The 26542-nt window shown below is 37.8% G+C and overlaps 1 protein-coding gene and 1 non-coding gene across 10 annotated transcripts in view; one reads left to right on the forward strand and one right to left on the reverse strand.

Annotated features, from left to right (window-relative positions):
- Window positions 1-26542, forward strand: part of DNM3 (dynamin 3) — a 647411-nt gene that overhangs the window by 611252 nt on the left and 9617 nt on the right. For 4 of the 9 annotated variants that reach the window (XM_056815556.1, XM_007480786.3, XM_003340120.4 and 1 more), the window contains one exon: window positions 23279-26542. This exon is cut by the window's right edge and continues 2369 nt beyond it. The exons of 3 other annotated variants lie outside the window; for them this stretch is intronic. In XM_056815556.1, coding sequence (XP_056671534.1) covers window positions 23279-23348 — 70 coding nt within the window. In that variant the 3' untranslated portion in view covers window positions 23349-26542. Of the gene's footprint in view, window positions 1-3745; window positions 4181-23278 lie in introns of those variants that run through there. 2 more of the 9 variants (XM_056815553.1, XM_056815555.1) reach the window with 1 other exon arrangement.
- Window positions 7334-26542, reverse strand: part of LOC103094654 (uncharacterized) — a 31184-nt gene continuing 11975 nt past the window's right edge. The window contains exons 3-6 of the transcript XR_008916105.1: window positions 23642-23714; window positions 22067-22194; window positions 19729-19846; window positions 7334-7533 (exon numbers count right to left, since the gene is read on the reverse strand). This is a non-coding gene — a transcript (uncharacterized LOC103094654). The remainder of the gene's footprint in view (window positions 7534-19728; window positions 19847-22066; window positions 22195-23641; window positions 23715-26542) is intronic.

Here is a 26542-nt window from a genome sequence, read left to right on the forward strand (position 1 = left end):
GCTAGGTGGTTCAGTGGATAGAAGGTCATGCCTAGAGACAGGAGGTCCTAGGTTCAAATCTGACCTCAGATACTTCCTGGCTGTGTGATCCTGAGCAAATCGCTTAACCTCAGTTGCCTAGCCCTTAGCACTCTTCTGCCTTGGAACTTATGCTTAATATTGATACTAAGACAGAAGGTAAGAGCAGGAAGGAAGGAAGGAAGGAAGGAAGGAAGGAAGGAAGGAAGGAAGGAAGGAAGGAAGGAAGGAAGGAAGGAAGGAAGGAAGGAAGGAAGGAAGGAAGGAGGGAGGGAAAGGGGGGAGAAAGGAAAAAGGAAAATAAATACAGGTAGCACAAATGGACTAGGTATTAAATACTACTTTTGTTGGCTTAAAATTTTCCTGTGTTTTCTTAAAGAAATATGAGAATATAAATGTAAACTAAAAAGAGAAAATACTTGAATTTAGATGTGCCAGGCCACCTGTCAAAGTTGACTAATACTACTTCCCTCTCAGATAAGATGCTTCAATTGTATTTTTCTATTCAAGGTAGAAATGGAGCAACAAGGAGGATAAAGGAATGCTTAGCTCAAGGGTCTCAAACAATTAGAACTAATGTGATAAGAAAGACACATGCACTGTGGCTGAATGCTCCATTATCCCAGAATGTTTTACTGATTTAGCCACATCCCAATCCCCTCCAGGTTCAGCTGAAATGTTCTTCTGGCATGGGAACCTCAGCAAAAATATGCAAAAGAATTTCCCTTGAATATAAAAAATGAGGTTTCAGAACTAATCCTCACAGGAACACACTAGCAATATGCAGTCTACAAATTGTTGGTTTTGGAAGACTTCAGATGAATAGGAAAACAGTGCCTGCCATTGTGTCATCAGGGGATGGAGGAGGTTCAGAGAAGGGTGGGAGAGGAGCCCTGCAGCCCAGGAGAATTTGAAGTCCAGGATTCTGTCTGTGTCACTCTAAGAAGGAACCATAGCAACCCAGCAATGCCCAGCCTTGGCATGGAACTTGCCTGTCTTGTCTGTCTCGCATGATTGCTTTACTTCTTGGTTGCAGATAAGATGGCTTGCCGAAAGCATGTCTGAACATAATCCTTTGAATCCTAAACTGACTTGTTAAGCTAGGTGGAGCCACTCATGGCATTTCCTACCTCACAGAAAAAGCTGCAGTAGCCCATCATTTTATGGCTGTGCTGCTGGCGGGGAAAGGAATGGCTGGAGAAGGGGGCCATTGAGTTTAAAAGGCTCTCACTGGAGAGACAGAGAAGAATTAAAAATCACCATAAAAGAGAATTCTAGAAAGGCCTCATCATAGATCCATTACCTTATGTTAGGTTGTAGATAAATTCTTTTCCCCTCAACAATACACTTAGTTTTATTAATCAGCCAGAAGACATAATCAGCTCTAAGTGAAGACTTTTAATGAAATATCATCATAAGAAAAGATCAAAAGAGTATTTTCCCATTAAGCCAGGAAGTATTCTCCACTCTTTTTAAAAATAAATTTATTATTTATATTCAACATTCATTAAAAGAATAAATTCGATAAAGAATTTAACCTAATATAATTGAAGCAGGAATATATATATATTTCTTTTTTTTTCCTGAGGCTTCAAATTTACTCATCAGTTCAGTGAGTGGAGATGAAAAGTCCTGTAAGGGACTGAGTCACCTGAAAGACAGAATATTTCAGAATCCTTATACCCACTAAAAGTTCAGTTTTAGATGAAGCGCCCTGGCCACATAACGTCTGTTTTTAATAAAAAGCCAGAGTAGGAATCCTAACAAATGCATGCCAGAAAGGGGGTTTAAGATTTCAAAAAAAAAAAAAAGGTTGAGGGACATTCCTAAAACTTAACTACTGTTTTATTTATTTATATATTCCCTTTTCCTTGATGGATTTGCCATAATTTTCTCTTCTCAAAGAGACAAATGAAAAAGACCTAAGTGATATTCTCCATCATAACCAGGTCAACAACAAAACTTCCCTTTCTGAGAAAGAAGTTTCATTTTTCAAGCTGGTTTTTTTTTTTTTTGCTTCACTGAAAGCCCTTTCTTCTCTTCTCTCTGAAACAGACAAGGCAGCACAAATACTGTCCTGCACATTCGCTGCTGGCCTTTAATATTGTTAAGAAAGCAGTAACAGCATTTGGAAGGAGGGGATTCAGTGTGGGCTTCTGCTTACTTTTCTTCTGGGAAATCCGCTCCTTTGTTAGCAAGTCGTGACCTTGCTTTTTAAGAGAAAACATAATTTTATCAAATTTTATACAGTTATCTGTAGTTTTAAAGAGCTCGTGAGTGTTCTGGGTTTCTCTTTTTCTTTCTTCAAATTGCTTTCCATTCTGATGTACGAGAGAGAGGAAGGAGAGAGGAGGGGGAGTGATTTTTGGCCCCTCTTTTCTCTGCTTCTCAAGCTGTTTTGGTTTATGTACACTGAATTTTTCTGTGAGGAAGCTGAAACCGTTGCATGATGTGTGCCTGCCTTAATTAATCCCACCTGAATCGGGGAGAGTCTCTCCCAACAAAGCTTACGAATGTGGGTGCTGACTTAGTGAGTAAATTGATTGTGCAGTGTCTATGATTTGTAAAACATTTTCTGTTGCCAGGAGATCTGGGTTATCCCCTCCTCCCTTCCCCCTAGCTCAGCTCCTCTGAAGAGAATAAAGCGAGGCTGGGGAAATCCAGCTGTCTGTCTCCCTGCTCAGAGGAGCCCTAACTGCCTCTGCGGAGGCCCGTTATGACCTTGTTCTCCTCCTCAAAGACCAGAATCTTCATCAAGTGTTCGCTTTAGTTCTCAAAGAGTTATTCTTGGTCACAGCTTCTTAAAATTAGTTTATTGGGAATCACAGCCTGGCCATGAACAGAACAAATTAACTGAATCCGAGTGTGTTGTTCCTGGCGACAGCTGACTCTGGCATTCATTCCTTCACTGGCTTGTATTCTCCTCTCCTCTCCCTTTTCCTTGCTCTAAAGATGTTTTACAAGGATCTGAATAGAAGGGTGAGGTAGGACGAGGAGGAGAGAGGACTTCTTCATTGACCTCCTCGCTCCCGTCTCCATGGAGCCAAAACTAAAACGCTGCTAACAATCACTGAGCTGCCTTCTTTGAACACATTCTAGCCCCACTCACGTCTTAGAAGCCTCTCTAAGCACGGCTACGTTGGACCATCTCAAAGGATTTTCCCTCTAGTCCAATTTAATCTCCACATAAGACCACACAGAGTGGGGCCTGATCACTTCCGGTGTCTAACCATTAAGGCTGAAGACCAAATCATGTCCTGCATCTGCTTTATTCATAAGGCTCCAATCAGGATGGCCCTTTGGTCTCAGAGTTCTGTTTTAGAACCACCAAGTTGGAAGAGGAGAACAAGCCCATCTCATGACTCCACTAACCCGACTCACTTGGCACACTTGGTCAGGGGGCCTCCTCACTCCAGTCGCACAATCTCAGTAAATTAGTCTTTAATCACGTGATCCCAGGGGAAATCTGATATAAATACTTCTGAAGGAAGAGACAACAATGTCTTGATGTTCCTTTTCACCAGTAATGAACTCCAGTTTATTCTACCTAGAGTTTGTTTTTCATGTTATTTAAAAGTTGCTTTAGTATTGACTCAAGTGGCATCTGTTGACTTGAAGTATCTCTTTTGTTCTAAGTTAACCGTGGATTTTAATGACAGCTTACATGTGATTGTTTCCACCTAGGGATAAGGTCTCCTTGTTCTGTTTTGTTGTTGTTTTTTTTCAGCCAGTCCCCCAAATTTTGAGTAAGGACAAACCCACGATTCTTATGAACATGCCATTGCATTCCTAACATCAAGTTGTGGTTCCATGGAGGACGAAGCTGCTGAACTTTAAAGTTGTGGGCTCAGGGTATATGGACAAAGTTGCTTCTGTGACTAGCCTATGCTGATCCCTCCTCAATAGGTATCCTGGAGTTATTCTTACTCCTCAGCTGCCCTCTACAGTTATGGCTTCTTTTAACAGTTTGTTGTCATCTGGACAAATGATTCACATTCAGCTCCTGACTTCTGGTTTCAGCTATGACCTTTCCACTTCCTTAGCCACTCTCTCTTAAAAAGAAAGAAAGAAAAAGAAAGAAAGAAAGAAAGAAAGAAAGAAAGAAAGAAAGAAAGAAAGAAAGAAAGAAAGAAAGAAAGAAAGAAAGAAAGAAAGAAAGAAAGAATTCCAATTGTTCAGAGGGATACCTTTTTATTTTTATTTTATTTTTAGTTACACTTTAAAATAATTAATTAAAAACAAACAATGAGATGGACTTGCCAAGAATGAGATCAGGAACCCAACTTTGATTTGTTCAATTTCTAATATTTAATGAATCTCCACAAGATTATTGTGAAACAGAATTTATGAAACCCTGCTTATAACTAAATGCCATGATAATTTAGGACCCTAATACAACTTAATATACTAGTTTGTAAATAGAAAAGGGGTCATTCATTATTCCCTCAAGAGGATGGCCAGTTTAGTCTGGACTCCTTTAAGTATTCAAGGAAACCTTGCCCTTAGATTCTAGTGTGATACAGCTTGGGTGACCCGATAGGTTAATTTAATAGTCCTTCCCATTTTAGGTCTTGCTTTCAAAACTTGATTCACAGTAAAATTAGTTTGGTGGTTTCCTTCTTGGGCCTTGAGAACTTTCTGCTTGACACAAATATCTCCATCCTGCAACAACTGAGAATGAGAGACTGCTCAGGAGAGGCTGGCCCAGGAACAGAACTGCACGTTTAGAGGAGATCAGAACTGGGGAGTATTGGCAGATCGCTGAGGTAGACTAGATATTTCGCCACTGTTTTTAAAAGGCCTTTCTACAAAGGGTTTTTCCGGACATCAAACGTGGAGGGTGAAGGGGAGAATAAGAAATGACAACACTATAGTTTGTATTTCACAGGCGTCAAAGCAAAAGGAACGCAAATGCAGACAGGCAACTTGGAGTACAACAATATGCCCTTGTTAGCCCAGAGGTAGCTGGCACTGGGTTAACTAAACAGAACTGACTTCCGTGTTCCATGACAAGAAATAGCAAATAGCCCTTTCATTGTTCTGTTTGGGGGGCTTTGACTGGCTGGCTTCCACAAAGGGAGGGAAAGCCTTTCCAGAGGTTAACTATTCCTAGCCTTGCCCTGGGTCTCACCTGATTGATAGAGGAAGACAGCCAAGGCAGAACTTTGGCACAGCCCTCCGTGCCCAGCAGAATATGCAGTCAAAGAATTATTTTTTTCCTGTGGCCCAGTCAGCAGCAAATTGTCACCAGTTGGAATCTGCTGAATGTTCCTATAAACAAGTGGATGTCAGCTTAAAAATTAAAAGGCCAGCCTGTAAGCAAATGTGGACCGTGGTGGACACACAGCTCTGGGATGTGATTGCCACACTTTTTCCTCCCTCCCTGTCACAAAAGAATGAATTCAGAGTTTTTCAGACATTCTGTTTCCATCAGCTCTAGCTGTGATCCAATGAGTCTTTCAGAGTTTTATGACATGCTGAATTGCAGCCTTTTATCCCTTAAGGTCCATCCAAGGACCAGGCTCCCAGAGGGGCAGTCAGAGTCGTCGTCTCCCTTCTTTATGAATTTTCACATCTTATGAAAAATTAGAAGCAAAACGTAAATAGAGCTTACCGCAGTTGCTTTAACCAATAACGACCAGGATATTCAAAAATGAACATTTAGATGCTGGATCCTTCCCTCAAAGCCCTATGTCTCTAGGTTCCTACCTCCAGTCATACAAGGAAAGGGCTTAAAAAGAAGCTGAGGGCTGAGTGGCTTTTGTCTGCCTGTCACAATCTTATAGCTATCTAAATGTAGAATTTTAAAACAGTTGACATGGAAAGCCTTGGGCTTGTTCATGTCTACATATAGTAAGTTTCCTCTGTGGGTGTGTCTCGGTCGAAACACATATTTACACCCTTTGGTTGCCAGAGAGAATCCACCTAGGCTATGGAATCTTGGGAACCCAAATCACTGGATCCTTTTTGCCCTGGCCAGAGTTTAGAGGGGAAAGGAGTAAGGCTGGAGAGATCTGACTGCATATGGATGCCAAATTACCAGCAATTGGATGAGGGCGAGGGTCACATGGCTCAATGATCCAAAATTAGAAGAGTTTCTGTAGAGGGCAAGTCTGAAGCCACAAGGTATTTAGGCAACTTCCCAGTGTAGGCAATGCTGTAACTTGGTGTGACCTCTTTTCTTTCCTTTTGGCTGCTCTTCAGGCATCACAGCCACAGGGTGTGCAAAAACTACAAATAACGAGTGCCTGAAATTGCTGGATTTTCTCTATACTGCTCCCACAACTAATAGTAAACATCCAGTGTTGTTTAAGTAGAAGCAAAGGTCTTGGAGATGTATTTAGTACAGAAAGAACATTCCTTTGGGGCCACTCAAAAGGGCCAGTGCCTCAAATCCTCAGTGGTTCAGTCTAAGCAGGGAAATGGGTCACCTAGATTTGCCCCAGGCCACCAGCACACCTTTCCATTTTGTAAATTATTTCAGATTTTGAAAAATGGTTCAAAGAACATATTCTAATTATTCTAATCAAAATCAAAATGAGATTTGTAATGGATGAGACATGTAAAACTCGATGCCTTACCTCTTCTTTGATAGAAGGGTCAGTAAAAAGTAACATGGGCCAAATGTATGGTAAAGAAAGAGAGAGAAAAAGAAAGAAGTTAACTGGATCATACAAACGAGATGATCAATAAGTCACATGTCAGTAGTGCTTTAGGGTTTGCAAATCACTAGCCATACAAGTGCCATGCCAACCACCCCAACCTCTACATGCAAACTCTTAAAGCCTGTAATTTCATTGGAGAAGGAAATTCCCAGTTGAGGAAACTCCCTCTTTCCATGACAATAGGAATTTCTCTCTAGCTTAGAGGCTCTGGGAATTGCCCTCTGGCAATTTGAGGAGAAGTGACAGGTCCAGGACTCATAGCCAGTACGTATGAGAAGAACGGGAAAGACATTTCCAAGAACTTTACTATCTCAGTGATTCTAAGAGAAGCTTTATTCAAATTGTGAGAGTATTGGTTTTCATCTCATATATCTATAGTACCTAAAGTTTGCAAAGCACTTTCTTCACACTGTCCAACTGAAATGGTTAAGACGAGTATTAGTATCCTTGGTGAAAACCATATAATGTATTATACAGTTTTGTTGATTCACCTTGAAATTATTCTCAAGATCAATTTTGAAAGTGACTGATTTTTTTTTCATAGTTGGAAGTCAAAGCACTGCAGCAATCAGATCTCCACATCCCTATCAGAATTCATATTTTTATGTTAGTAAATGAAGAAAAATGTAAAAGGAAAAAAACCACCACTATTATTTATAATGATCAGGAGAATGTTTTGTTTTTTACTAATGATGGGAAATGTGAAATAAGTTGATGTAAAAATACCTTATCAGACAAAAATTCCACCTTACTGATTGCTTTGTGAGATGGAAAATTAAGGAAGCATCAATATAGTTGGTGACTGGAGTAATCACTGTTGTTCCATGATTTCCTGTTGATTCCCTGGACCCTAAAAATCACAGAAACATAATTCAGAACTTGAAGGGGATCGTACAGATCACTCGGTCCAATCTTCTTGTTTGGAAGAAACAAGGAAACTTAGGTCCACAGACAAATGACTCTCCCATGGTCACATAAGTAGTCAGAAGTAGAATCAGAATTTGAAAACAAGTCTCTGATTCCCTTGCAGAGACTTTCTACACTGTGCCATTCTACTTCCAATATCCTTACCCAATATTCAGTTTATCAGGTTTTATAAATATACTTTCTCAGGAATGTTGAGAGTAATATATAATTTTTTCAAACTATCACATTCTAATTTAACAAATTATATTAATGATTAAGATCTCTAAAGTCATATTAAAAATTCATTTTAATAGATGTAATAAATGTACTTGAATGTACTTCCCCACTCCTCAAACTTTGGTTATGTGATTAGATGCTTCAATTTTAATTTTTTTTACTGTCTAGGCGAGACCAATTTATCTTCATATTTTTGCTTAACTAATATATATTCAGCAAGCATAACATTCTAACTACATCTAACTTCTGTCCTCAGAGGCAAATGCTCTTAAATATAGAGGCTTTACCTTCCCAAATCCCTAGGTCTTTCCTTCTTAGGACTGAGACCCTGAAAAAAAAAATTCAGTCTCTTTCTTTGTAGAATAAATGATTCCACTAGTGTTTTCCTGAGAGCCACAATGGGATAAAAGAAGTAGTTTACAAATGGATCTCTAAAACTTGCAAATATGTACCCATAACATTAAACATTTACAATCTGTTTTATTACTTCTACCTTTAGAATTCTTATTTAGTATTTGCTTCTTTCTTATTCAGTTCTTTTTTTCTTTCTTTTAAACCCCTATCTTGGAATCAATACTAAGTACCAGTTCCAAGGCAGAAGAGTGGTAAAGGCTAGGTAACTAGGTTAAGTAACTTGCCCAGAATCACACAGCTGGGAAGTGTCTGAGGCCAGATTTTAATCCAGGACTTCCCATCTCCAGGCCTGGCTCTCTAACTACTGAGCCACCTAACTGCCCCAGTTCAGCTGGTTTTCAGCAATGTCCAATTCGTTACGACCTGATCTGGGGCTTTCCTGGTAAAGATGCTGGAGTGGTTTGCCATTTCCTTCTCCAACTCCATTTTACAGATGAGGAAATTGAGGCAAGCAGAGTTTAAGTGACTTTCCCAGGGTCACACTGCTAGTCAGTGTCTTGGGCCAGATCTGAACTCAGGAAAATCAAGTTTCCCCAACTCTGGGCACAGCATTCTATCCATTGCACCAATAATGCACCAGCTGTCCTATTTCTTATTTACCTACTATGCAAAAATATATAGTAAGAAAATGATACATAAAGATTTGAGGAAAGACTAGGAAGTGATGATAGGGATCACTGTTCCATCATCTCCAACATAAGGGACAATTCATGAGAATATTCTTCTGCAGCCCTTTCTCATCTCACCCTCTACTTTATTCTTTCCCTGTTCTTCTTTCCTTTGCCCCTCAATTTAGTAGCATCTTCTAAAATTATGGGCCCCCTTCTCTTTTCCTTTAGTTCCTGATGTTAGTCGGGTACCTGCCTTCTCATTGCATTTTGGCAGGCAAGTACAATGAGGTAGTGAGTAGAAGAAAATGTCCCAGTCCCTTTTTGGCTTCATGCAACATCCAGTATTAGAGATCTATTGCCCAGAGGTTCTGCAGTAGAATCAAGAATTATGAAGCTTAATTGTGCTCCTCTTAAAAAACTAAAAATTTACCTTATACTCTAGACATATAGAAATCCTATTATGCTATCAAATTTACTATCTATGATATTTCAGCTGTTTTTATGATCTGACCTTTTCGCATCAATGATGTTTAAGGAAAGGTATGTGTGGAAGATGAGAGAAGAGAAAATGAAAGCCTTTTATTTGTACGTGTTTTTGGCTTCTCTTTCCCAAAGTCCAGCAATTTTCTCCTCGAGGACCTCCCCTGGTCATTACAGCAATGTTTTTCTGAAAGCATATTTTGTGGAATATGGCTCCAGGACGATGGCAGTTTTTGTTAAGGGAGATGCCTAAAAGGCTCCCATATGGTTTTCATCGATTTTGCAGTCTAGACTTGCTTTATTTAGTGACTTTTGGTTTGAACTGGAGGAACTAGAGTTTTTGTAGACACTTATTTAAACCAACAACAACGAATGTGTATGCATATTAAGACATAAAACAAAAGGCTTGACTTCTTATTAGCGTCCTGGGTTGAGGACGAGGAAATCGGCTGAAAATGTATCACGTCTTCATTACTGCTATCATTCCCTAAACTCACTGACCCACCCAACTCACTCTCACAAAAGTATACAGAACTAGAAAACTTAGAGAGAATGTCAGCAAGTGTTACATTTGTACAATCTATACCATTTTCTTTGGTGAGTTCTTTGTAACCGAGCTGATGTGTGTTAGTTTGAAGCCTCTGATTCTTTCTCCAGACTCTTTACATGACCCAAGGGACATATGATCTCTGCCCTTTTAGCACTAACTTTTACAAACATAGCATTTCCTTTAAAAAAAAAAGACAGAGAGGCCAGCCAGCCACTAAGTAAATGGAACTGAATTCTCCAGAGTTCAGAAGTGCTTTTGCCACATGTTGAAAATTCAGTTTTCAAGGGCTGTTTTTTTGAGACCTTTTTCTGACTAAGAATTACTTAGAGGCAGCATGACATTTTCAGAAGGAAATTCTATTTCTACTTCTACTCCAGATCTGCTCATAAATCGGCCTTTTACTCCCTGCTAATAGCTAACATAGCAAATCCAAACCCAGTTTGACTACATCAGAAAGAAGAGGTTGGTGGAAGCAGAGAAAATGTGGACCATTCTGTCTCTCCCAATATCATTGCTTGGTTTGGGACTAAACATTTAATTGAGCTTAGTCACATATTTACTCTCGATATGGCAGCTAGCAAAGCACACTGCCTTTCTGTTTGTTTTTCTGTTTGCTTTGGGGGAGAAACTTTTCAAAATCTCTTCTGAAGCATCTTAGAACTCCCCCTGCTGGAAAATTTTGAAATTAGTGGAATTTATTTTGAAAATAATCCACAAGACCTGATCCTAACCAAAATCCCATTTTGATGAATATAATAAAACTTCTTTTGGTCAGTGTAGTATTAAAAAATCACCAGATGGGGGGAAACACTGGGTAAGGGTTAGAAGCCTGGGATATGATTCCCAACTCTGCCACTTTTTAGCTTGGGTAAGTGCATGACCATTCATGGAATCAATCCCAATCCTGACCAAGATGGAAGATTTAACCTGCTCCATTGTTCCAAATGAGGTCAGGGTGCCCTTCCTTGGGTATCCTGCTGGCCCGCTACCATCAGGGGTTCACCGTGTTCATACCAAACCCTGTGTGACACCCCAATCAGATTTAGCCCTATGAATGCTCAAAACTCCCAAGCTCAGTCAATCCACCAGCCGTGGTGTCTTCCAATAGCAAGAATCCCACACATGAGCCACCGTACATGGCCAGCATGTTGTATTTTGCTGATCTTACATTCTCAAGATGATAGGAATGAAAATGTTAACTGTGCTCAAAATGTGATCTGTATAGCCTCACTGTTCTCAATCACCTTCCGCCATTACTTGATGCAACATACACATTTGCTCTTTCCACATTTGTCATCTTTCTTGATTCAGTTTAATTGACAACTCTTGTGTGTAGATTTCACAGTTAACTAGCTTTTTTTTTTTACCAAGCTTCCCTTTTTTTCTTCTTCTTCTCGACATTAAGTTGTCCAAAAAAAAATTGTTCATCTTTTCAAGAGATTAGCCTTCCCCAAGAATTCATGTACCTTGTTTTCTGTCCAGAAACTACAACTAAATCAACCATCAAGAAGCATTAATTAAGTACCTGTTGTGTGCTGGGCACTGTGCTAGGTGCTGGGGATACAAAGTCAACAAAGGAAACTATGCCTACTTGCAAGGAGCTTACCCTGTAAAGAGGGAAGACAGGTATTCATATAAGTATATACAGAATACATATTAAAATGATTAATAAATACAAAGTAATTGAATAGAAGGTAGTTTGAGAAGGAGGGCATTTGCATTGAGGGGATCAGGAAAGGCTTCATTCTTGGAGAATGTTCTTGAGTTCTTGAGCTGCATCTCAAAAGGAGGGATTCTGTGAGGCTAAGGTGAAAGAAGAGTGTATATTCCAAGCATGGGGGACAGTCAATCCAAATGCACAGACTGAAAGAGATTAAGGGAGAAGAGGTGAGGAAAGAGAGAGAAAGGCAGTCTGGCCATATTTCCTAATATAAATGTCCAGTGAGCCTAGGAAAAAAAAAATAGGTTGGGGGCAAAGTTAAGGGCTTAGCATAGTCTTAAGCCTCCTTTCAGGTAGATCCCAGCCTAGGAATGATTCTTACCCTGGGAATGGAGATCATTCCTAGCATTTGAATGTTTTCCTGCACTCTATTCCCAGGAGCCCCAATAAGAACAATCATACATTCTTCCATCAGAAGGCTACATTAAGCAAGATGTTAAGGATCACAACAGAGATCTCCACTAGTCAAAATGCTTTATGGCTACCATTATCTTGCTATATATTCAATTGTTGTGTTCCTTTAAAAAAAAAAGTTCTAAATAAGATGATTGGATTTGGGAGTTTTTGTTTTGCTTTGGAATTATTGGGTTCTTTTGCAAACCTAGTCATTTTCCCATTGGTTAACATAATCATTTCATTGATATTTATCTCTGAAGCAGAGACAAATAAATAATAATAGCTCCTGATACTTAGACTTTAACTTTTAACTTTCTCATAGACCTCTATTTTTCCTATGAACTTTTTTGTAGGCCCAGTCTACCATTTAATTTTTTGTACTAATGATCTATAAAACACTTTGCACTAGGGGAATTATTTCTTATACAATATGTGTGTATAATACATATTAATCAAAATATGTTATATTGTATAAAACATATATAATACAAAAGTCCTCTCTATTCTCCAATATATCTTTTGTAAATATGGATTTTCCATATTTCTGATATTATTGAAGTAGGCTATACCTCTATTAGTATTTAAATATCATAACTGGTCAGCTTGTCACAACTGGTCAAAATTTATCCTAGTATTAAACCAATTTTGATTTATTTTATAGAGTCCTCCACCACAAAATTCCATGCACGAGGAATTGATGCATTCAATTCTTTATAAAACTACTTTTTCTTTCTCAATGAAATTATTTCTCTTTCTAGTTTCAGAATTTTATTCTCTTGAATAAAATCCTTCCATACATTCTAGAGTTGTTTCTCCTTTAGATTTTTGTCCTTAGAATCTCATTTATATTTTCTCTGAAATTTATTTTCTCAAAACCTAAAAAAAAAAAAAAAGTTCAAGAATAACTCTTCATCACAAATTTTAAAATGGATTGATTGGTCAGTTACCCCACTAAGAATGTCATCATTTCTACTCCATCAACCAAATCTTGTTTGTTGGTAAGAATAAAATCAATCAAGTAATCATCACTAAGTATTTATTAAATGCATCCTCCATGTTAGGCAGTGAGGTAGACACTAATTTTAGAACAATTAAGAGGAAGTACTGTTTAAACATCAAATATTGTAGAAATTCATTATCCCCTAAGAAGTGGAGGGAAAGTGAAAATATAAATTGTTTTAATAAAGATTTAGAGCAATCTATAGTGGCATACCTATAAAAGTTAATTAAAACTCAATACACTTATTTGAGCTACATACCTCTCCCAAACTTTTTAGACCCTCACCTTCAGTTTTAAAATCAATACTAAGTAGTAGTTCTAAGGCAGAAAAATGGTAAGGGCTAGGCAATGGGGGTTAAGTGACTTGCCCAGGGTCACACAGCTTGGGAAATGTCTTGGGCCAAATTTGAACCCAAGATTTAACATCTCTTAAATCTGTCTCTTAATCTACTGAGCCACTTAGCTGCCCTCACCTCCCAAACTTTTTAAGGTCATGTCATGGGGAGCAATTATGCTGTTGGTTGGTGGCTAGGAAAACTTTGTATTATAGGGACCAAAATTCAGTTCCAATATGGGAATTAGTATAATCTTATGTGCTTCATATATAGTAGGCTTTCAGTAAATGTCTGAAAGAATGAATGAATATTACCAAATAAAAATATTCTGAAACTTTAAATGCTACATTAAAACTGTCTTCTCTTAGAGAGAAAACTCAGATTTATTTTAAATTAAGTTTATTCTAAATTAATATTTATTCATTAAATACTCATTGAGTACTGAGGGCAGAGAGTGTTTTATATTTGTCTTTATATTTCCAAAACCAGTCACAAAGCCTAATTCCTCATAAGTACCAGAAAACTACTTGTTAATTGAATGATTCATTCTTTCTTATTTCCTGACATGTACAAAAAAGAATATTGTCTTAGACGCTATGAAAGGATACAAAACAGTGTGCCAAATTGTCTCTGTCATCAAATAACTTGCAATTTTCATGTGAAGATATTCTCACACATTGAACATTAAATTGCTTTGCACAGGTAGAAACAGATTTCACAGAAAAAAAATCCATGAGTGCTGAAAATCTCAAAGTTTTTAACTCTGTCTTCTTAGAAAGTTATTAGCTAACAATTTAGGACTATCAGTGATTTAATTATCTTTATGATGTCAGCTGGCTCATCTTTCATCACTGACATTGTTTCTGAACCTTCCCAAATAATCCTGGGTAATAACACAGTCGACTTATACCCATCATACATCTTTTCCTTGCTGTTTGGTCACTTACAGATATCATAGTGTTCCATGATTCCTAGCCTATAGAATATTAGTGTTGAAAAAATGGGTCTTTCTGTCATGAAGCAGCCTGATAATACTATTAGATTTCCAAAATATAATCCATCTGGGATCCCATCTCTATTCATTTGCAATACCTACCTATGCAAGACACCAAGGAACCAATACATGGGCTGCTCATTCAGCTGTCTCACTAAATGAACACTATGAATTCTTTACTTTTTTTGGCTCCATGAGAATTTTTAGGCAGACCTGAAGTGTGCACATTAATTGTTAATAAATTCATTAACATTACTTCATTAACAAATAACTTAAGGACATCTATGAGGATCAATATTTTCCTAACATAAAGAAAAGAAACTATAAAGTAGCTCTTAAATGCTACAGAAAAATTACTCCATACTCAGTTCAAGGCTCAATAAAGGCTTTCCTTACTTTCTCATGACTTCATTGAAAAATTGCAAGTAATTTAAATTTTTACAAATGGAATGATACTTAAACCATTAAATGCTTAATAAGATCTCATTATCTAAAAGAAGCCTACTATTTTTTTAATAATATATTCCTTTTTATGGCTCTCGTTGAAACCGTATAAAGGATTTTCTTACACTGGCTTGCACTAATTTTGAGATGCACTTACAATCCTCAGAGGAAAATTTTGACATTAGACATTCTTAATCTCTGTTGATATGAAAAGAAGCAATTGCTAGTTATTGATATCATATAATTTGTTGTAATCCTGTAGATTGTTAATGAAGTAACAGCCACTTTGATAAAGCCTTGCCCTCAACATGTCGAAACCTAAATCCACAACTTAATCTTAGATATATATAAGACAACTTCTTAAAATCAAATAATCCCCACCATCTTTTTCTTCTTCCTTCTATAATAATGATAACAGCAATAGCAGACATCTTTATAATGTTTCATACTTATTTGAGACTGACACAGTTCTGTGAGGTAGGTGTTTCTTCATAGATTACAGAACCACAGAATTCTAGAGTTCCTTCTAGTCTACTCTATAACCAAAATGGAAGTCCTATTATAACAAATTTCATATTTGGTCATTTATCTTCTACTAAAAGACCTCTAATGAGGGGTATCTTACCATTCCACTCTTGGGCCATCTTGATTGATAGGAAGTTTTCCCTACATCAAGACTAAATCTGTTTTTGTTGTTGTTTTGCAATTTCCACCCTTTGCTCCTAGTTATGTTCTCAGGAGCCAAAGAAAACATGTGACAAACTTTCAGATATTGGAAGACAAACCACTATCATTCTCTCCCTCAATCTGGACAAATCTTCAGATCTCCAAGCTAAACATCCTCCATTCCTTTGAATGCTCTTTCTATGACATGCTTTTAAGGGCCTTCCTAATCTTGACTGCCTTCCTCTGGGCACTCCTGATTATTGTTTATTTTTCAAAACTAGTACTCAAAACCAAATCCAGTATTATGTAGTAGAGACAAGGAAAAGGCCAGTGGGACTTTCATTTCCTTATATCTGCAATCAATGCCTCTCAGCACAAATCAAAGCTGCATTCATCTTTTTATCTGCTATATCACAATAATTACTAATATTGAGCTTATTGCTCACTAAAACCTTTATGTCTTTTTTTCTAGACCAACTCGTACCTTACTTTACCTCTCCTCCTCCCATATCTCATACTCATAAAGTTGTTGGGTTTTTTAAGTCAGTTTCCTTCTCTCTAAAATAGAGACACCAATAATAGTACCTACCTTGAGGTTGTTATGAGGATAAAATAGCACATTTACAAAGTGCCTTACAAAACTTAAGACCCTATGTAAATGCTAGCTATTATTATTATTTTGAATTTCTTAAAATCTTTGACAAGTTTCACACTACTTTTTCTTTTAGTTTATTTACTTTAGAATTGACAGGAATTGTCATGGATTAGGAGCCACATTCCTTATTTGTTGTTAGTTATCAGCATCCAGTCCACCCCAAGCAATGACCTTATCCATTTTTGAACTTTTTCCACCTAATATCACTAAACATTCAAAAGAGATTAAATCATTGTCCTTTTTCTTTATTATCAGCCTCAGCTTATTCTGATCTTTAGCCTTCATGGCTTTAGTGTTTTGGTTTGTTTGCTTTTTAAAAAATCCTTACCTTCCATCTCAAATCAATAAATACTTGGGAATTGGCTCCAAGGAAGAAGAGCAGAAAGAGCTAGGCAATGGGGGGTGAGGGGAGTTAGGTTACTTACCCAGGGTCACACAGTTAGGAAGTGCCTGAGGTCAGATTTGAACCCAGGATCTCCTGTTTCTAGGGCTGATTATCCTTCTACTAAGCTACCTCACTGCCCCTTTGACATTTTTTTACAGGACCCTACTACACTTCTGAATTTATCTTCTTTTACTTGTCCTTCCCTCCTTTGTACACATTTATATATGTAAATATATTTAAAATACACATTTATATGTGTATATACATATTATACATATACATATGTGTATATATATCTATATATGTAATCTAGATTAAAGCATTTCCTGTGTCTCTTTAAAAATCTATTTATTTTTCCTCACTAGATATGTTTCCTTTTGTTGATTTCATTCTTGAGAATTTCCTGTCCATTTGGGGACAACTTCTTGAAAATTTTAGTCCATGGATACTTCTATTTAGCTTTTTGTGTTGTTCACTTTAGCTTTCTTCTCTTGTCTTAGAAAAATCTGTTTTCAAAAATCTAGGTTATATGTACGATTATGCCAGGCCATCATGGTTTCCCTTATTTTATCCCAGAAACTAGCTGCTACCTTTTTAATGAGACCCAAATTTTATAGAAAAGGAAACTAAGTCTCAGATGTTAAATAACTTGTTGGTGTTAAGTTCATGTCTCAAAGTTCACGAACAACTAATGTCAGAGACAGGATCTGAACCTAGATCTTCTAACACAAAGTCCAGCATACTATCTACAGCAATAAACTCTGCTTATATCCTGCTTTTCCCTTCTTTTCTCCATTATGTGAATTTAAGTAATAACAAAGACAATATTGAAGCTATCATTTTTAGGAACCCAGAACCATAGGACTTCACACTTTCTTTCATCGGCATATAGTTAACATATTTCCTCTTTTTTCCACTCTTAAGAGTATGAAGAAAGCAGGGGAAAAATATTGGATCTGGAGGCAGAAGAGCTGGATTCAAATCATAGTTCTGTCACTGACTCACCTGTGTACCTTTAAGTAAACAAATTCACTTCTCTAGATCTTAAGATTCTTTATTTGAAAAAAGAGGAAGTTGAACTTTGGATTCTAAGGTCCCCTCCAGTCATTATTCTTTTTTTTCAGTTGTTTAAGAAGAGTCATCATCTATGGACACCATCTAGTATTCATCAATCATGACCTATGGATCCAGATCCCGAGTATTTTTGTCCCGCGTATTTCCGTTGTGTGATAATAACCCACAAACATCCTTATTAGAGTGGGACTTTTGAATCTCCCCCAATTTAATCATGTTACTTTCCCTGAAATTCAAAGCAATTTGTCCTACTAGAATCTTACTATACACAGTTGATCCAATATCCATGAAAAGCTGAGAGCTACCTTAGCTTAGCCAAAGTGGGTCATTGGCCTCAAGGGACAACTGGCATTTTACTTCCTCATTTCTTACCACCATAAATCAGAGGAAGAGAATGGGATGAAACAATGAAACTAACATACACTTCTGATTTACTAAAGGAGCCATTCTACTCATCCACAATTCCATCCACCCTGCAGCAGCATTTGCCTTTCTTGTGACATTTGGTAGAGTGCAAAAATAGTATTCAATGCCCAACCCTACAGCTACAAATTGTAAGGCCATTATGTTAGTCTCACATCTTTCAACTTTGATTTGAAAGCAGAAGCATGGTTCTCCTATAGTAAGTATGAACCAACCACATACACACAGTGTTTCAATAAAACATTAAGTGATACAAGATGCTCTATTTCAATAAAAATGGCAACTTAATGAAATCCATCACAAAGCTGAGCAACTGAGGAACAGTTGTTGCAAAATTAATAACTGCTCTACCCAAAGCAAACTCTATTGCATAGTGGATAAAAAAAATAAGCCTTTGAATAGGTTAGAAGCTGGAATAATTAAATGAACATTCATGGTTGACCTGAAATGTGCTTTCTTTTCTTTTCCACGATATTCTGTGTCCACCTCTATGCCCACACAGATTGTCGGTCTCCATGTCTGGATATTTTCCCTATTCACTTCTTCTTGGAATCCTTTGCTTTATTCAAGCCTCCCTTTAAATCCTATCCTCTACATGAGGTCTTTCCTGATCTCCCCCTTGTTGTTAAATATTCCCAACCCTTCCAACTATTTGTATCCATGCTTTAAATATCCTGTTTACTTCCTTTCCTCTCCAGGCAGTGAATACCTAAAGCCTCCAACTGCCAAGGTAATTCTTCTAAGGTTCAGGCCTGACTATGTCCCCCTTGCTCAGTGAGCTCCAGGGGATCCTTATCTCCTAGAAAAACAATATGAACGCTTTTATTTGGCCTCACTAGCTCTTCAGAGATTGCCTCCTCCCATCTTTTCAGTCCTCTTACACCTTAATCTCCTCCATACATTGGCTATTTTAGTAACCCTGAAATATTGCCCATCTTTCTACCTTTGCACTGACTGCCCACTATGCCTGGAATGCTCTCCTTCTTCACTTCCACCTGGCGACTTCCCTGCTTTCCTCCTAAGACTCAACTCAAATCCCACCAACTCCAGTTGTCCAGAGACTACTAATCCGCCTTCCCTCTCAGATTGCCTTCCACCTGCTCTGTACTCTCTATCATAGACAAATTTAGTCGTTTGCTTGTAGTGGTTCATAGAGAATATAAGTTGCTTGAGGGCAAGAACTGTTTTCCATTTTCTTTGTATTCCCTAGGCTATCACATTATTGATATGACACACAAAAATCAATACCAGTGAAGTGCCTGGCACATAGTAAGCACATAAATTCTTGTTAGTTGATTAATTGACATGTTGCCCCCTGGAAGAACATACAACCCCCAAGGACAGGGATTATTTTCTCTTTTGTCTTTATATCTTCAGCATCTAGTATAGTGTCTGCCACATGGAAGGTACTTAAGAAATGTTTAATAAATTAAATTTGCATTCTTTCTGGTGGTTCTTCAAAGGATTTTTTTTTTAAACCCTTACCTTCCGTCTTGGAGTCAATACTGTGTATTGGCTACAAGGCAGAAGAGTGGTAAGGGCTAGGCAATGGGGGTCAAGTGACTTGCCCAGGGTCACACAGCTAGGAAGTGGCTGAGACCAGATTTGAACCTAGGACCTCCCATCTCTAGGCCTGACTCTCAATCCACTGAGCTACCCAGCTGCCCCCCAAAGGATTTTTTTTTGCTTTTTCTCTCTCTCTTTTTTTTGGGGGGGGGCTAAAAATCTTAGCATTGTTGTATTGATAAAACCAACCTGAATCCAAAATCTCAGGGCTGGAAGGTATCTCCAAGACTGCGGAATCTCATCCACAATTGTTCAGGAATGTCCTCCATAATGCACCAAACAAGTGGGCATCCTGGCTTCTCTAGAGCTGTAATGAGAGAAGGATTCCATTGCTTCCTAAGGCAGCTCTTACTGAGCTGCTGAGATGCTAATCACTGTTAGGAAGTTTGTTTTTTTAATTTGCATTATCCAAATTGGGGCTCTTTATTGCTTCCTCTCACTGTTCTCACTCTTGCTTTAGGAGAGGTCCAGCAGAACAAAGTCTAACCCCTGTTCCCTGTGATTGCCCCTCATAACATAATAGTTTTCATATCCCTATAAGTTTCCTCTTATCCAGACTAAATACTCAGTTTCCTCCACAGGCCCTCACAAACCATGAAGACCTTTTACTTTCTTGGTTGCCCTTTTCTCAACACTCCCTCTTTACTAAAATTTGGCCCCCAGAACTCCAGAATCACAAAGTTAGAAGAAACTTAAAAACCAACTCAACCAAACTCCTACATGATGAATAGTCATCTCTACAACATTATTGATAAAGGCATTATCCATTTAAATGCTTTCAGTGACTGGGAACTCACTATTCTATTTCTGGACAGCTTCAATTATTATAAAGTCCTTCTTTATTTTGAGATAAGCATCTGCCTCCTTAATGCTCATATGCTGATTCTTGTTCTGCTTGCTGAAGCTACAAAGAATAAATCCAAACTCTTTTCCCCATGCAGAAGTCCTTTAAATATTGGAAGACAGGGATTAGGTGCTTCTCAGCCCTCTGACATCCTCATTTTCTGCAATGAATCATTATATAAAATGGTTTCTAGTAGCCTAGTCACTCTCCCCTGAACATGCTCCAACTTGACAACATCCTTCTTAAAATGCAAGTTACTCTGGCCCTTTAACCCCTGATTCTCAATCTGTTTTGTATCGTGAAAACCTTTGACAGCTTGGTGAATCCCTTCCATGGATTCTTCTCATTTTTATGTTTCTAATGCATAAAATTAAATATATAACATCACAAAATAAACTAATTACATTTAAATATAGTTATCAAAATATGTTTAAAATAAATTCACAGACCTCAGGTTAAGAAGCCTTGCTCCTGAGGCTTATCATGTAAGCAGACATTAATGATGCAAATAGAGTCAATCTTTAAGACATCCATTTTTAAAAGCATTTAATTAGGCACAAAGGGAAAGTTGTTTTTAACAGCATGGATTATATAACTAGAGTCATGGTTTGAAATGCCTGGAAGAAACCGTCAATATTTCTAATTAGTCATGCCCACTTTCTAAAGAGGCCTTGTTTTCCTAGTCAAACTAATTTATTGATGCTACTTGGTAGAAGCTTATTAGTCTCATTCATGACAAAAAGAAGACGAAAATCTTTTATTGCCAACTTAAATATTCTTTTCTACATTTAATTCTATCATTATGGTTGTTGTTGTTATTATTCACACTTATAAGACTTTAATAGTTGAAAAGTTGGGGCATCTAGAAAGCTCAGTAGATAGAGAGCAGAGCCTACAGATGGGAGGTCCTGGGTTCAAATATGGCCTCAGATACTTTTTAGCTGTATGACTGTAGGCAAGTCACTTAACTACAACTGCCTAGCCTTTACCACTGCTCTGCCTTGGAAATGATACTTAGTATCAATTCTAAGACAGAAGGTAAAGATTTAAGAAAAAAGTTGAAAATAAAGAACTTTCTTCAGTATGAGAAGCTGGTTAAATATTTTCCTTTGCATTTTATAACTGAGGAGACTAGGGTTCAGAAAAGTTAGTGAATTGTCACTGGGCACAAATTAAGGGATAGAACCAGGGCACAAACTTCTCAGGACTTTATAGTCTAATCCAGGAGTTTTTCAGAACACCAGTTCAGCTGATGGCCTTCTGCTGTGAAACTTGTATATGAATCCTCATTGGCATTTGACTGGTTCTAGTGATTGAGAGAAAAAATGGCCCCTAATCCACAGTGGTCCTCCCCACCCTTTAGTGTGGGACCCCCATTTTTTCTTCTGGTCTGTTGTAATGAGTGAGACTATATTTTTCTAACACATTTTTTTGGCTACCTTCCAACCCTTAGCACAGTCAGAACCAGAAGTAGGTTACTAGAGCTTCATTCAGGATACCAAATATAGAGGAGGATGGCACTTGCAACTCTTCAACAGCCTTGGAATAACCAGAGTTGGCACGTAGTGAGCGAGAATCTTTAACCAAAACAGGAAGGTACCACACAGCAAGCAAAATGGGAGCTCTTCCCCAACACACACACCTTATGGTAGCCTCAGGGGAATTTCTCTTTCCATTCCTCACCCTTAACAGAGGACGTGTTTTGTGAAGCTTGTCCTGGAAGTGGTTTGTGGCACTTGTTCAGGAAGCAAACAGTGTCAGCTCTTGGTACAGTCAAGGTGATGTTCCAACTTGCAAGTGAATTCTATGGTCTGAATTGCAAGAAAAGTGGCAGCTCTTATCAGAATTGTCAACGTAAATGGCAAATTTAGTTTAGTTTGAAAATATCAATAGTAACCTGGATAATTTGCACCCAATAGAGAGTTCCCAGGGAAGGAAAGGGCAAGGGAATAAGTGCTACTACATGCCAGAAAATGTGCCCAGGATTTGTATTCATATAAATATTATATCATTTAGAGTATGCAATTTAAGAAATGAATCTTGGCATCAGGGAAGGAATCATAATAATTTGGAATGATCAATCAATTAGGCTAAGCTTCTTAAGTACAGTAACACCTTATGATCTGCAGCTCATTGATCGAATAGTCTCTTCTATTGGAAACACTCCTAAGAACAAGGAATAGCCAAAAAACAGGGCAAAAAACCCATGTACACGTACTTTAGTCACAGAAGAAGCTCTTAGCTCTTTACTCTAAGTCCATTTACTTTTATTTATTGAATAACCCTTAGCTTCCACCTTAGAATCGATACTCGTATTGGTTCCAAGGCAGAGCAATAAGGCATGCCCATTTACTTCTTATTTTAGACCATTCTAAAAAAAGCTTGGCCACCTGGTTCTTCTCGGCACCTAAGGGATACGAAGATAGAGCTGAGAGGAGGAAACAAACAAAAGCAAAATTGTTGGGTTTTTTTTTAAAGAATCCAAATGTAGATTCTGGAGCCATTTCATATAGGTATAAAGAGCCTTATGTGCCTCAGTAGTTCCTCAGGGCATATCATTTGAAGAATGCCTACCTCAGAAAGAGGCAAAATTATTGTTGATATACTCTAGGGGAAAAAACCATCATCCACCTGAGAAATGATCATAAAAAATGTTCAAAGTGTGCTAGCCGTGATGTGTTCAGAAGCTGCCTGCATGTGAACCGCCTCTTTCTTTGGAGGGGCTGGGCGAATGCGATGCTGCCTTGCCTTATTTGTAATGGACTGAAGTGCTTGTGCTCCGTGTTGAAGAGAATATGCACGCTTCTCTTTTTACTCTCACTGTCCCAGGAAACTGGCAATTTCACACTCGCTGTTTCGACTTGTCTCTTTACCTTTGTTTTTCTCTCTTTGTAGCCGGAGACCACCTCCTTCACCAACTCGTCCCACTATAATCCGTCCATTAGAATCCTCCCTTTTAGACTAAGTGAAGTTTCTGGCATGGCAACTAATTGCTAATGAATTATACAAAAACAACTAATGATAATCATTGCAATAAATCATGAGTAGTCGCATGTGTGGACATCTGTAGGCAAGTAACCAGTTTTACTAATATACTTATCCCTCATTCTACATTGCCGGTGGCATTTCCAATCTTTGGGGAAGGTCCATAATGCTTCAACCCATGAAAAGGCTGGCCTTATCGAATCTTTACATGGGCCATGGGCCAAGGCAGGCTTCCTACACAGGAAACGAGAATTTCGAGAACATATACTTTACCTGCATATGAATGAACTTGGCCTTTCCAAATTTAAGAACTTGCTTTAACGATGTTTTCCATTAAATAGCATTCCTGTGTAATAAGGAATAGTAACATTATGCAACGTATAACTTCTTTCCATAAATTCTAATTAGGGTGAGAGGAATTCTGTTGTCTGTTATTAAAGCTGCTGCCTGCTCCATAATTACGTGCTCAGATTCCCTTACCCTCCCCTTCCTTTCACAGTCCTGCTGGGAAGTGGTTTTGTTATGATTTCTTAGGAGTCAAAGCTTTCAAAATTTATAAGGTGCTTTGCATAGTATAAAGACCTTTTCCTTTTACTGACTTGTTTTGCTTCATGTACAACTGTGAATGGAAGCTCGTTCTTCATTAATCAGTCAGTGAACAAAGCAGCATCCTTTCAGAATTTGAAAGTGAGGCAAACACCACATCGGTCAGAGTCTAAGAAATAGTCTTTCTTCTTTGGCATTCACTTTAGAGTATATAACTGTGATGGCTGCCATGGTCTGGTGTAAGGCAGGACAGGAGACTCCTACAAATGAGTCAGTCTCTGAGATCAAGTCCCTTTGCCACTATGTAGTGAGTGGGCTAACCAACCACACACTTTGAAGAAATCTTGTGACTTGAATTCATTCACACCGATTCCGTTTATTATTATGTTTTGGTATGGGCAAAAGTCCCATGCTAATTTGTAATTCCCTTACTGAAGAGTGTTATTTTCTGCTCTCCCCGCCCTGGAATGTTATTTTGTTATTGTTGTTTATCCAAATGATTCTTAACAAAGCTGAGATTTTATTAAGGGTCACCACTAATTAAAGGGTGAGCCTGTCAACCTAGGAAACTAACTTTTAAAGTCACCTCGCTCCCAGATCCAAATTAGGCTCCCTCAGCACCCTGAGATTTCAGCAGAAAGGATCAGGACATTCAGACATAACATAAAATAGTCTTTGAAAATTAGGGCCTAAAAATCACCCTTTTTCTAAGGTGAAATTTAGAAGGGGAGTTGAGCCAGTCAGTTACTAGCTCAGTGCTCAGCACTGAATTTTGTGCTATTGAGGACTCTATGAATGGTATGAAGGAAACTTCCACAAGCTAATATGAATTTTATGAGCTAGCTATTCCCGGACAGCAGACCAAATATTCATAAATAGTTGTGTCACATGATACTATTTCATATTGTGCATAAGTAAATCAGATTCTGTCAACTGAAAAGCTTTACTTCAAAAGCAGTGTGCATGATTTGTATGTTAGCTTAATTTTAATTTCCTGAAGTTTGGAATCAAGGCAGACACCTATAGGGTATGAGGTAACACAAAATTAATCAATGCATAATTATTTCAAAAAGAAGATTTGCCAAATTCAGTAGATAAATAAGATGTTTATCTTATTAAATTTTATAAATGCTCAAATGATAATTTAGATATTAAAACACCATAGGTGGAAACCAGCAAATGAAGTCGCCTTTGGTAAGAAAGACATGTCATCTTTTAAAGTTTCAAAATATTTAGGTTTGATTTATAGGTCGAGGTAGGAACAACCACACTCCTTAGCTATATTAATTCTCTCATTTCTTATGTTTTCTCACTGTTAAAAAAAAAAAGTCTCCCTTTGCAAATGGAGCAGATGTTTAGGGTCCATGTTTTCTCTTTAAAAGTATGTCATAAGTAAGTGGAAAATATTAAATAACTTGTCAGAGTTAGGAGATACAATAAGCCCTTTTCATATGAATCTCCATTTTAGGATTCCCTTTAGTCCTTCACTTTCATTATCTTAAAGAGGCCAATAGACAACCAGCTATCCAATACTCTTCCCACTTCAGGGGTTTGGCTTTCTGAAAAATGTGGTTTTACATTTTGCTGTATTTTAAAAAATTTTTCCCTTCAAGTTAAAGGAAAATATTGTGGATAACCACTGGTGCATTTAAAAATTGTCTCAAACCATGTCAAAGAAAATTGCCTATTTTTTCAAGTTTCTTTCCACTGATCTTATGCAGTCATAAACAATACATTTGTCATATTTGGCTTTCACTCCCAGATTATATCCCTGCAGTTAAACCCCTGGCTATGACTGTCCCCCTTTTGGAGGTACTGTTTTTGTGTTTTTCCCCACTTCTAAGATGTTTCTCATAGAAGCTAGTCACCCTGAGGACTTAGACAGTTATGTGTGCTGTATGAATTATTTTTTAGCATTGTTCCTATTTCCCAAAGAGCTCATGTTTAGCAAAAGGGAGAAGCTAATGTAAGTGAAATCTGAACTTGTGAAGAATTTTTACTTGGGGCACACCCTACACATATGGCCTTAAGAAAGGTATATACCTGAATGCCTATGTTCCTAGTATTTGCCATGCTGGCTCTACCCTCCTATGGAACTTCCTTTTAAACTAGCTGCTCAAGACTTTGTCATTCCTGCAAGCATAGCTCTATCATTTCTGGCACTGGAGAGCAAATACTGAAGGCCTACAGGTAGACATGATGGCTAGAGGTAGTTTTATTTCCACAAATGAGAAAAATAGTGTATGCATATGGACGTGTTTCAACAACAGCCAGGCCGATGTAGACAGATTGTTGAAACAGAATCCATTTTCAATAGGTATTTTTCATTTCCAAAAACCACTCACCAAAACTTAACTCCTAGATATTGCTTTGAGCCATGCTTCATTATCTAGACAGGCAGCAGGATCTGCTTATTAGTCAATTTCTTGTTTGTTGGGATGGAAACTAAGTCTAACCCTAAATCTTATAATGAAACAATTTCCTGAGCTATTAAAGTATAATAAGCATTCTAAACTTAAATAAAATAGTCAAGTAGATTTAATTTTATTAGCCTTCTTTGTAGTCTGTAGCCATAACTCTCAAAATATGAAAAGGGACCTAATACCAGTATGTTATAAATGTCAGTGT

This window comes from Monodelphis domestica, chromosome 2 (assembly GCF_027887165.1).
Source record: "Monodelphis domestica isolate mMonDom1 chromosome 2, mMonDom1.pri, whole genome shotgun sequence".
NCBI classification, from domain to species: Eukaryota; Metazoa; Chordata; class Mammalia; order Didelphimorphia; family Didelphidae; genus Monodelphis; species Monodelphis domestica.